The sequence below is a fragment of the Leptonychotes weddellii genome, chromosome 4, assembly GCF_054177405.1.
Source record: "Leptonychotes weddellii isolate Sample4059 chromosome 4, ASM5417740v2, whole genome shotgun sequence".
Taxonomy (NCBI): domain Eukaryota; kingdom Metazoa; phylum Chordata; class Mammalia; order Carnivora; family Phocidae; genus Leptonychotes; species Leptonychotes weddellii.
Genome location: NC_138372.1, coordinates 12,900,657 through 12,913,111, shown reverse-complemented (window position 1 = coordinate 12,913,111; position 12,455 = coordinate 12,900,657). Strand labels below are relative to the sequence as shown.

At 50.9% G+C, this 12,455-nt stretch overlaps 1 protein-coding gene across 9 annotated transcripts in view; it reads left to right on the top strand.

Annotated features, from left to right (window-relative positions):
* The window catches only part of EMC1 (ER membrane protein complex subunit 1), a 29,087-nt gene that overhangs the window by 8,867 nt on the left and 7,765 nt on the right, over positions 1–12,455 (top strand). For 5 of the 9 annotated variants that reach the window (XM_081817613.1, XM_081817604.1, XM_081817609.1 and 2 more), the window contains 10 exons: positions 298–360; positions 970–1,092; positions 1,856–1,952; positions 2,238–2,360; positions 3,988–4,187; positions 4,350–4,499; positions 5,721–5,882; positions 6,205–6,324; positions 8,785–8,922; positions 11,803–11,976. In XM_081817613.1, the coding sequence (XP_081673739.1) occupies positions 298–360; positions 970–1,092; positions 1,856–1,952; positions 2,238–2,360; positions 3,988–4,187; positions 4,350–4,499; positions 5,721–5,882; positions 6,205–6,324; positions 8,785–8,922; positions 11,803–11,976 (1,350 nt within the window). The remainder of the gene's footprint in view (positions 1–297; positions 361–969; positions 1,093–1,855; positions 1,953–2,237; positions 2,361–3,987; positions 4,188–4,349; positions 4,500–5,720; positions 5,883–6,204; positions 6,325–8,784; positions 8,923–11,802; positions 11,977–12,455) is intronic. The other 4 variants (XM_081817606.1, XM_081817612.1, XM_081817605.1 and 1 more) reach the window with 2 other exon arrangements.

Here is a 12,455-nt window from a genome sequence, read left to right as displayed (position 1 = left end):
GAAGTCGGGGCAATTTGAACCCAGGGGGCAGGCAGCTGTTGAGAAATAAGTTCTCACGTGCTCTATAGCGCTTTCAGCATCAGCAGCCCCCTTGTCCCCAGGAGTGGGACCCTCATAGTACAACCCCACTTTCATCTGAGGCTGTTAGGAGCTACATAGGCTTTGCGAGCAGGAGTGAGGGGTGACGTTTGTCTTCTCCCAGGTGCTAAGATGACACAGAAGGGAGGGCTTCATTTCGGTGACTGGGGGGTGACCCTGTGGGTTAAATGTTCTCTTCTGTCTTTCTCTTTTCCCTAGCAGAAGCCTAGCGGTTCTGAAGATGGGTCACTGGGGAGCTTTGCGGAGAAGCCCAGTGCTCAGGTACGGTGTGGCATTGGGCAATGTACAGGACCTGGGCCTCCAGGGAGGCTGGGAGTGGGTCTCCCGGAGTTATCAGCCTCAGATGGGGTTTGCCGCTCACCGTAAATCATGCTTGTCTGGATCCTTTGTAGTTGGGATGTCTGAAGTAGAATCCCTAGAACCTGTTCTTAACCACTTTTTTCTCCGGTTCTGTTGCCCCGTGTCTTCTGCGCCCCTGGCTCGTGTTGCTGAGCGGTGATCTGTGCGGTTGGGCTGGAGTGGAGCGTGGGCCCCTGGGCGGCATGCATCTGCTCTGTCTTCTGTCTCCTGAGCTCTTCTGAAGAGCTTTGTGATTTCCTTGCTGGGGTCCTCCTCCTCTTGGGGAAGTCTGCTGCGCTGTACTGACTTCCTTCTGAAACAAGTATCGTGCTTGTTATCCTGTTTACTTACTCACATACTTTATTTCTGCCTTGGGATTTAGCTTTCTTTTTTCCTTTTATTTTCCTTCATGTATATTTCTTCTCTTGGCCTGGTCCTTCTCTAGGGTAGTTAACCCCAATTCTTGGACTTCCTTTGTGGGGTTTGGCTTTGGGGGATATCTTTATTGAGCCCTGCTGTCCGTACCCGTAGGACTCACTGACTTGCTTCAACCAGACCTACACCATTAATCTCTACTTAGTGGAGACAGGTCGGCGGCTGCTTGATACCACCATCACCTTCAGTCTGGAACAGAATGGCACTCGGCCAGAGCGGGTGAGTCGGAGCCTTTGTCTTCAGGCTCTGTCCCGGGGGCTTCTCAGCATGGGCCTCCCTTTCCTCACGGCCAGGCCTTGGGTCCTGGGTTAGGGCTCTCTGGACATGGGCTCTAGTTCTTCCTGAGTAGCTGACTTGTTATAAGGCCCCGTGAATAGTAGTTGAAGCAGGTATCATTTATTCTAAGTGGTGAGTGTGCCAGGCACTGTGCTGAGCTCTTTGTTTACGCCCTAATCAATTTAGCTCTCTCACCAGCCTTGTGAAGTGCTTATTATTGCCCTTGTTTTACAAATGAAACTGGACCTTGTGAGATCCAGAACCCTGTCCAGAGTCACAGGGCTCATAAGACGTCACCAGTGCCCCAGCCTGCACTTTCGGTCGGCGCCTACGTGGCCACTGTGCACATTTAGGGTGTTCTTCAGCCTCTCTGGGCTGTGGCTTCTTCGTCTCCAAAACGGAAGCTCTCACCTTGGCCGCCGGCTCGCTCTGTGGGGAGTGACTGGAGCACAAGGGATGACGCGGTGTCTGGGAAGCACTCAGGTTCCCCCTTGGAGAGGTCTGAGGTACAGCCTCGCACCACTGCGCTGGCTCTGACGCATTCATGTTACCTTCTTGGGGTCTAGATAGTAAGCTGTGTTGCTTAGACAGTGAATCACCCCGTGTCATGGACCTTTAACAACTCCTGATGCCTTGAATTTGGGGGTCCGGTGCTCAGAGGCATTCGGATTCCAGCTGACTGCAGTGGTTGGGACTCTGCTTACAGCTCTTCGTCCAGGTGTTCTTGAAGAAGGACGACTCGGTGGGCTACCGGGCCTTGGTGCAGACAGAGGATCACCTGCTACTTTTCCTGCAGCAGCTGGGTGAGCAGACCTCATTCAGCCCATTTTTTTTAGGCTGGCCCAGATTTCTAGTCAGACTATATTTTTGGGGCCATGGATTGGCTTCTGGGAGAGATTCCAGTGGAGTGTAGGCCTGAATATTTTTTAGAGCCATATGCCATCTGCTTTTGAATAATCCCTTCGCATTCTAGGGTGGGGTCTGCTTCTCTGCCTGACACGAGAGCTTCTGGAATCCCTGAGCCACAGAGAAGAGCCTTCAGGCGATGGGGGAGGCAGGCATGGCTTTTGTAACCAGGGTTTCTGTAGCAGGGAAGGTGGTGCTGTGGGGCCGGGAGGAGTCATTGGCGGAGGTGGTGTGCCTGGAGATGGTGGATCTGCCCCTGACGGGTGCGCAGGCCGAGCTGGAAGGAGAATTCGGCAAGAAGGCAGGTATGCACAGAGGACGCCGGGATGGCACCGTGGCTGGGCGCGCTGCTCTGGGAATGGGTCTGGTAGTTAGACCACAAGGGATGCTGGCTCACGGCATCCCCGGCTTCCCGGGCGCACTCTTTTTGCCCATGTGCGTGCAACTAGCTCTGCGACCAGTTTCCAGTGCCTTCGTGGCCACGTGGTTTGGGTAACCATTCTTTTCTCTGGAAGGAGCCACTTAGGAACCCCTCTGTGGAAAGATCCTGAGGAAAAAGAGTCTTAACTTAGTAGAATCATAGCTACCACTGCCTCGGTACCTCAGATCTGCCAGGCAGGTGTGTCACACCTTGTCCCCCAGGCACCAGCCATGTCTTTCTGGAGAGGTGTGATGGGGTTGATGGGGTTGTGGTAACCGGTGGTGCCCTCTGGCGCCTGCCAATCCCAAGCCCGAGGGTGGACTCGGTTCCCTCCATGCTGGTCAGTCCTGCCTCCCGCCTCTTCCTCCCGTCCCTTCACCTTGCTCCGCAGCCATATGTACTGAGGGCCTCCTCTGGGCCAGGCACCCCGGTAGGCATTGCGGGTTTTCTTGAGCCGAGGATTAATTTGACTTTACTGTTTGTTTCTGCTGCCCGGATCCAGCAATTCAAGGTAAAGTCTGCTTCCTGCTGCCCTCTTGTTCGTTGCTTGCCCACGTGGCTAGCTTTTGGTAAATTCTTTGTTTTTCTGGCCTGCATCAGTGAGGTACATACCGTGTGTGCATGGACCGCTGTGCCTGTGATTTGTCCTGTTTGCCCCTCACTTCTCTTCCTTGCGCTGAGGTTGCTGGGGAGTAGGATACACAAAGGCACTACTTTTTAGTGAGCACTCACCGTGGACCCCGCATGGTGTGAAGTCCTGTGTGTAGGTCATGTGGTCTTCGGACTACATGCGATTTTATACACGGGGAACCAGAGGCCAGAGGTTATGTACATTTCCGGGTCACCCAGCTAATAAGTAGTAGAGCTGGGATTTTAATCCAGGCTGCCAGACTCCAGACACCATGCTCTTTACTCATGCTGCCTTGTTCTGGTGGCCACGTTGACCCTGTGGGGGAGACTTGAGGGTGGCGTCCTCATTGACAGGGTCAGGGGTGAATGATAGCCATGGGGGTTGGTGGCACATAGGTCTGTTGGGTGTAGGTTTAATAGCAGACAGGGTGGGAGTAGAGCAGTGGGTAAGGGAAATGCCTGTCTACAGCACACTTACCTCTGCATCCTGCACCCCCACACCCTCCCCTCTTCTGGTTTTGTTGTGGCACGCTGATGCCTTCCTCTGGCCATTCTGGATGTGGGCTGTGGTGGAGACATGCTCAGCATGGCCATGTCCTGCATGGCTGATCCCTGACCTCCTGGTCTCTTCCAAGGTGCCAGGAGGTGGGGGTATTGTGAGCCAGGAAAATGGGTTTTGGAAGTTCCTGCATGGCTGTACCCGAGTGTGAGAGTGGTAGCTTCAGATAAAGGACTGCCCTTTGGGCTTGCAGCCTGGTGTGTGGATGACTTGAGTGCTCTACAGGAGTGGGAGAGACCCCTCATTAGAAGAAGCCCCTTGCTGGAAACCCTAGTCTGATGAGGGGTGAGCCTCAGTTGTGTTACCTTTTCCTTGACACCAGACGGCTTGCTGGGGATGTTCCTGAAACGCCTCTCGTCCCAGCTTATCCTGCTGCAGGCGTGGACTTCCCACCTCTGGAAGATGTTTTACGATGCTCGAAAGCCCCGAAGTCAGATTAAGAATGAGATCAACATTGACACCCTAGCCAGAGATGAATTTAACCTCCAGAAGATGATGGTGATGGTGACAGCCTCGGGCAAGGTGAGAGGGTTTTAAGCCCTGGATACCGAACCTTCTGAGGTTCCGTGAGTGGGAAGTAAAAAGTATTTGGTGGGGGATAGTGCTGGTTCTAATTTCCAAGGATAGAATCAGTTCTTCGGTTTGTCTTTCTAGTAGTGAGCCAGTTATTTGTTTATCTTGCAGCTTTTTGGCATTGAGAGCAGCTCTGGCACCATCCTGTGGAAACAGTATCTCCCGAATGTCAAGCCAGACTCCTCCTTTAAACTGATGGTCCAGAGGACTACTGCCCATTTCCCCCACCCCCCACAGTGCACCCTCCTGGTAAAGGACAAGGTGAGGCTGTCCTCCTCGGATTTGAGCCAGAGTGGGTGTGGCTTTTTAGTGTTTTGTAAGTTGAATTTCTCCTGGGCCTTTGGAATTCTGGGAGGGCTAGGGACAGGTATTCAGGGGTTAGAGCTCTGTTTGTTCCAGCTGTTTGTCTGAGTGGAGGAAGCATCCAGGACCGATGGGGGTTGACTCTGGAGGGGGTGTGATGTCACCAGACCTGGAATGAGCCAGCCCTCCTCCTTCCCAAACACAGGCCACTGTTAGCAGCTGAGCGGCTACTTTCTCTTTAGACAAGGGAGAGCAGGACACAAAGCTCTTTATTTCTGCCTCCCAGAATTAGCTGGATTTTTGTGGATTCACTCTAGCGCCATTAGAAAGGGGCACTTTCTCTCTCTCTCCCTCTGTCCCTCCCCCTGCTTGTGCTCTCTCGCTTGCTCACTCTCAAATAATAAAAATAAAATCTTTTGAAGAAAGGGTGGGGGGCGCTGGGTGGCTCAGTCAGTTAAGCATCTGCCTTCAGCTCAGGTCATGGTCTCAGGGCCCTGGGATCGAGCCCCACATCAGGCTCCCTGCTCAGCGGAGAGTCTGCTTCTCCCTCTCTCTCTCTGCCCCTCCCCCTGCCTGTGCTCTTTCGCTCTCTCTCTCTCAAATAATAAAAATAAAATCTTTAAAAAAAAGAAAGAGCGCTTTCTAGGCTTGGTAGGCACCGCTGGAATGGCTGCCCGGGGTTAGTGAATCGGTACTTGACCGTTTTTTTTTTTTTTTTTTAAATAATTTTTTATTTATTTATTTGAAAGAGAGACAGCAAGAGCGAGAGATGGAACACAAGCAGGGGGAGTGGGAGAGGGAGAAGCAGGCTTCCCGCTGAGCAGGGAGCCCAAAGCGGGGCTCAATCCCAGGACCCTGGGATCTTGACCTGAGCTGAAGGCAGATGCTTAACGACTGAGCCACCCAGGCACCCCGGTACTTGACCGTTTTGTTTGTTCCTCAGCGTGTCCAGTACTTGGGTAGCTTTGGAGCCACAGGGGCAATTTGACCATTTCCCTTCTGACACGTTAGCCTCGGTTCACCTTCAGGCAAAACTATTTTGCGCAAATAGGGAATCCACACACAGGGGTCCCGGGAATCTGTCACAGTTGAGCTGAAGTCCCAGCTCTCCAGATTTACCCTTAGCACTTGCGTCCTTTCCTTGCTGCTGGAGTCTGACAGTTTGCTTGTCCGTGTCAGGAGACGGGAATGAGTTCTCTGTATGTCTTCAATCCCATCTTTGGCAAGTGGAGTCAGGTGGTTCCCCCACTGCTGAAGCGGCCCATCTTGCAGTCTTTGCTTCTCCCCATCATGGATCAAGACTATGCCAAGGTGCTGCTGTTGATTGATGATGAGTATAAGGTATGAGACTTGAGAGTGGCTGGAGAGCGCCTGGGGGGGTCGGGTGTGGGGAGGGTGGTCCCGCAGCAGTTCGTGGCCAGAGCTGGAGCTCTGCAGTCAGCACATGTGTGGGCTTGAAGGGCATCTTCCTGCAGTGTGGAAACTCAGGCTCTTAGCAAAAGTAGATTTAAGCCCTATTTGGGTTCAGTGGACTTTAATTCTTTTAAGATTGACTTTTATTCTTAAGGCTTTTTGATGGTGAACTGTAATAAATCTTGAGCAACTGTGCACCAGAGCACCCTTTTCCTTTAACACTTTCCTCGGGCTTTCTGGGGTTTTCAAGGTCACGGCGTTCCCAGCCACTCGGAATGTCTTGCGACAGCTACATGAGCTTGCCCCTTCCATCTTTTTCTATTTGGTGGATGCAGAACAGGGACGGCTATGTGGATATCGACTTCGAAAGGTAGGGAAGGCACCTCTTGGCAGGACCTTCCATGGGAGGGGTAGAAGTGTTTCCTGACTACTTGGCTAAGAAGTGGATTATACTATTCATTCTTTTTTTTTTTTTTTTAAGATTTTATTTATTTATTTGACACAGAGAGAGTGAGAGAGAGAGAGAGAGAGCATAAGCAGGGGGAGTGGCAGGCAGGCAGAGGGAGAGGCAGGCTCTGTGCTGAGCAAGGAGCCCGATGTGGGACTCGATCCCAGGACCCCGGGATCACGACCTGAGCCGAAGGCAGACGCTTAACGACTGAGCCACCCAGGTGCCCCACTATTCATTCTTTTGTAAATGTGGATCACTATAGTCCTGATGTCTGATTCGTAGTTCTTTTCATATTGAGCAGCAGCTACATGGCAGGCAAGGTTCTAGGTACTGTGAAGAGAGTAGTGCCCAATAGATGACATTTCTGCCCCATGGATTTTTTTTTTTTTTTTTTTAAGATTTATTTATTTCAGATTGTGGGAAAGAGAGCACGTGAGTGGTGGGAGGGACAGAGGGAGAGGGAGGAGGAGAGAATCCTTAAGCAGACTCCTTGCTAAGCTTGGAGCCCGACATGGGGCTCAATCCCGGGACCCTGAGATCATGACCTGAGCTGAAATCAAGAGCCAGCTGCTTAACCAACTGAGCCACCCAGGCACTGCCCCCATGGAGTTTTTATTCCCTGTTCCTTTTCTATAGCAGAGAGAAGGGATGTTGTTATCCATTCTTGAGAGGGTGGGAGGTGGGAATGGGGATTAAGTAATGAGTTGTACTTTCTGTATGAAGATGATGTTACTGACCCATTCTTGATAGAATGAGTGCTTTGAATCTTATTTTTAGAAATGGGATTGATTTGCTCTAATGCTGATGTACTTGAGTCTAGCATTAGCAAACAGTGATAGACGCTGGCCCTGAGGGCCAGCTCTGAGGTTCACAGGGGGCTGGCCTTCCTGCAGACAGGAGGGCTCTGTGGCATGTACTCACCAGAGGCCCTGCATCCTGTCCCTCAGGGCCTTTTGAGAGACAGTGCAGCATAGAGCTTAAGAGCTTGGACCCAGCTACCTGAGTGTGAAGCCAAGCTCTATCACTTATTAACTTCGTGACCTTGGGCCCATGACTTCTCTGGCCCTCTGTTTTCTTTTCTTTCTTTTTTTTTTTTTTTGGCCCTTTGTTTTCTTGCCTATAAAATAAGATGATAGAGGACCTACACCGTAAGGTTGTCGTGAAGAGTCAGGGAGTTAACATGTGTAAATCACATGAAGCAATGCCTGGCACATGGCAAATGCCATCTAAGTTTTAGCTGTTGTTGTCTTAAAAATGCAGTGTCCTGGGCGCCTGGGTGGCTCAGTTGGTTAAGCGACTGCCTTCGGCTCAGGTCATGATCCTGGAGTCCCTGGATCGAGTCCCGCATCGGGCTCCCTGCTTGGCAGGGAGCCTGCTTCTCCCTCTGACCCTCCCCCCTCTCATGTGCTCTCTCTCTCTCTCATTCTGTCTCAAATAAATAAATAAAATCTTTAAAAAAAAAAAAAATGCAGTGTCCTTTCTTGATATTTTGTAACAGCTGACCTTTCCAGGAACAGCATGGGAGGTAGTCTCCCCAGAAAACACGTTCTTTACCCTTGTGGGTGAAAAAAAATTGTCCCTTCAAGTTGAAAGAAGAGATGGCTTTTTGTGGATAGAGGGGAGCAAGCTCCCGGGTGTCATGATCAGTGGAGTCCTGAGGACATGGGAAGAAACAGTGGCCAAGGGAAGACAAAGGACACAAAGCTCCACATATACACAGTATGGATGGATAATAATGTATTTAACCATGGGGCGCCTGGGTGGCTCTGTCCGTTAAATGTCCTACTCTTGGTTTTGGCTCAGGTCATGATCTCAGGGTCATGAGATTGAGCTCTGCATTGGGCTCCATGTTCAGTGTGTGGAGTCTGCTTGAGATTCTTTCTCCCTCTCTGCCCCTGCAGCTCATGTGTGCTCGCATGCTCTCTCTCTCTCAAACAAATGAATTTTTTAAAGAATAATGTATTTAACCATGAAACTTTGTGAATTGGTTTTCTTTGACTATAAAGAACATTTCCTATAATGTTTCAAGGTCCCTGCCAGCTTAGTAATTTACTGCTGGCCTCAGATACAGGAATCGTAGCTATTAGTAGTAAGTGGTAAACTTTCCTTGGATATTTCCTACTCAGATAAACAATGAGATACCACGGAACATTCCTCTCTTTTCTTACTAGCTCTAGTATCTTGCCTAATCAAACTGAGAGTTCTAAAACGTCTGCACAAACTAGATCCTTATTGCTATTTTCCGAGGAGCTCTGATTTCTGTTTCTTTGGGCACGAAGGCCCCAAATAAAGGAGTGTGGGATGTATCCGGCTACAGCTGTCACAGGTCTAAGTGTGCCCTCCAGATTGTAAGTGCTGGCTCTCTTGCCCTGGCCCTAGGATCTAAGCACTGAGCTGAGTTGGGAGCTGACTATTCCCGCAGAAGTGCAGCGCATCGTCAAGGTGAAGGGAAAGCGCAGCAGTGAGCACGTTCACTCCCAGGGCCGCGTGATGGGGGACCGCAGCGTGCTCTATAAGGTATGGTTCTGCAGTCAGGTGCCAAGCAGAAGGGCAAGGGTTTGGATTCGGGCTCTAGGATTTGGTAGCTACTTGAGCTTGAGTGAGTCATTTCATTCCTTTGAGCCTTACTTTATTGTCTGTCAAGTGAGTATAACGTGCCCTCCTCATAGGGTTGTTGTGATGATCATATGACGCTCACGCGTAGCATAGTACCTGGCCTAAGGCTGCCACCCAGTAGATGTTAGCTCTTACTGTTAGTGATAGTGCTGATAGGACTTTCTGGGGTTAAGCCTTCGTTGACCCATTAGAAACTCTATCGCTGTGATCCAACGCTGGTTAGTGGTGAAGGAGGGAGACAGAGAGGTGGCTAGTGGGCTGCAAGATGTTGGGAGAGAAGGCAGTCTTGTAGTGGTGCGTGGTCATCCGTGACACCCTCTGCAGAGTGTGGGCTGAGTTGGAGGAGATGTGATAGAGCAGGGTAGCACGGCCAAGGCAGCTGACGGGGAGGCTGCTTCACAGGGTGTGGGGCAGTGCCGCGGGCTGCCGGCCGGCTGGACTGTCTGGGTACAGACCTGGCTCTGCCCCACACTAGCAGCTCATCATGGGTCATTTGTCGCAGGATTGCTTTGAAGATTAATGATAACAGGTAACTTGGTTAGAACAGTGCCATCTGCGTAGTTAACATTATTGGTGCTCTTGATTTGAAATCTTTAGTGATGGATGCCTTCCATGCTGCAGTCAGTTTGACTTATTCAGAATGGCCAAAATAATACAAATTCTAAAGTACATTTGATTGTACTAGAAAAAGTATGTTCTTTATGTAATTTTACCTTTATGAATTAAAATTTACTAAGAGTACTTGTGTTTTTCTATGTTGAAAAAAATAGAGTAGGCTTTTTTGGATTCATATTCATCACACACATTTTTTAGTTTAGTTTTTTTTTTTTCAATAAGCTTTTTTTTGTTTTGGCCTAATTTTAGATTTACAGGAAAGCTGCAAAGATGGTACATTGAATTTGCATGTATGCATTACCTGGTTTCCCGTGGTGGGGCTGTGGTACATCTGTCTGAACTAAGAAACCAGCATCAGTACAAGACTGTTAACTAAACTCCAGACTTTCTCAGGGTTTCACCAGTTTTCCCACTAAGGTCCCTTTCTGCCCCAGGCCCAGCCCCGGGCCCCACACTTCACGGACGTGCCACGTTTCTCTAAGTCTCCTTTGTCCTGTTTAGTCTTTCGTGACCTTGATAGATTTGAAGAGTACTAGACAGGTATTTTGTAGACAATTTTGGTTTGTCTGATGTTTTTCTCATGGTTAGACTGTGGTTGCAGGTTTAAAAGGAATACCACAGAGGGGAAGCTGTACTTTTTTTGGTGAGGGGGGAGGTTACTAGCGGGATGTCAGGCACTCTTTTAGACTCTGGGATACATCAGTGAACAAAATAGACAAAATTGAGGCTGTCACTGTATTCAGGAGATGCCAAAAAGAAAATAAATAGATAAACGTACAGCATATCAAAGGGTGACTAGTTCTATAGAAGAACAAAACCGAGAAGAGAGGAGGGGAAGCCGGGATTGGAAGGGGTGCAATTTAAAATAGGGAGGTTAAGAAGGGTCTCAGTGAGATAGTGACACCTCAGGAAGGTGGAAGGATAGTGCGTGACATCCGGGGAAGAGCTTTCTGGACAGGAAGGCTGGAGTGGACCTGGAGTGTTCCAGAAACAGCAAGGGGGACAGTATGACTAGAGTGGGGTGAGCGGGGAGAGTCCAGGTTGCTGAGGTCGGAGGGTGGTGGGACGTATCACGGCCACCACTCTTGCCTTGATGTTGAGTGAGCTAGAGTGCCGGTGGGAAGTTGGGAGCGTGGGGAGGCCTACGGGGAGCAGGCTTTAGGCAGAGGTAGGACAGGTTTCCCTTTGGGATATATCAGGTTTGAGGTGGGACATTTAAGAGATACTGAGATGGCAGCCTGTTAGAGTCTGGAGTTCAGGGAGGGTATAGCGTGGGTATGTAACCTTGGCCATTGCCAGCACCCCTGGTTGGTGTGACCACAGGAGCGAGTGTAGACAACGTCCAGGAGACTGGGGAGATGAGGAGCCTGCAGAATAGACTGAGGAGGAGGGGCCAGTGGGGTGGAGGAAAACTGGGGGCCATGTGTCCTGAATGCCAGGTAGAGAAAGTGTTTTTGTTTTTTGTAAAGATTTTATTTATTTATTAGAGAGCGAGCACAAGCAGGGGGAACGGCAGGCAGAGGGCGAGGGAGATGCAGGCTCCCCGCTGAGCAGGGAGCCCGATGCGGGACCCAATCCCAGGACCCTGGGATCATGACCTGAGCCGAAGGCAGACGCTTATCCCAGTGAGCCACCCAGGCGCCCCGAGAAAGTGTTTTGAGGAGGGGCAATCACCTGTGTCGCCTTGTACTAGCAGGTCAGGTGAGACGAGGACTGAGACTCATCTGTTGGTTTAGGGGTGGGGCGGGGGGTACCGGGGCCGAGAACCAGCATTGCCAGAGCAGTGGCTTAGCTCAGTGAGTGGGCAGGTTGGATTGTATCTTGAGTTAACCATTTGCTGCGTCTGCGGCGTGAGCAAGTTGCTTTACGACCTGCAGCCTTTCCTCACCTACCGCCTGTGGATGACCAAAGCTCCGTTGCGAGGTTGTTTGTGGGAGTCCATGAGGTGACGTGGGCAGAGCACCGGGCGTGGCACGCGGCACCCGGGGGACTCTAACCGAGGGCGGTGATGACGAGCTCCGAGGACAAGCTCTTCTAGCCAGGAAGCCCGATTCCTCCGCCGGGCCAGCGGGCTCCAGGTCTGCCTCTCCGCCCAGGGCTCACAGCACAGCGGAGCTCGTGATTGGCCATCGTGGTGCTGAAGGCGCTCTTCTCTCCTTCTCCCAGAGCCTGAACCCCAACCTGCTGGCCGTGGTGACGGAGAGCACAGACGTCCACCATGAGCGCACCTTCATTGGCATCTTCCTCGTCGATGGCGTCACTGGCCGCATCATCCACTCCTCCGTGCAGAGGAAAGCCAAGGGCCCCGTCCACATTGTACACTCAGAGAACTGGGTGGTGGTAAGAGTGGGAGATGTGCGGTGTCAGTCCCAGGTTCACGACCCAGCCAAGACCTGTGTCTCAAATCCCTTCCTTGCCTCTCGTTCCAGAAACCAGTGGCCTCTTTGTGTTTCTGTAGGATCCAAACCCCTGGATGGCAGTTGAGGTGCTGGTTAGGGGGCTCGGCTCAGGAATTAGACCACCTCGGGCTCACGGCAGCCCGTCCCTTTCCCGACTGTGCGACCTTGAAGTGGTTATTGAGCTCTCTGTGTTGCATCACTTGTGAAGGAGGGCTAGGAGAGTGGCCTCTGGTCTGGGTTGGAACAACCCACATGATAAGCACTCAGACCTTTGCTGTTGTTATTCTGACTTCTAAGTATCTTGAGAACTCCTTTGTCTTAGGGTGAACTTTGGGTAAAGCTAGATAAAACTACCCTGAAAGTTAGTAAACTTGGTAGCAAGGAAGAAAACTGGGGTGCTGGGTGGTTTCTTTCCTTCCT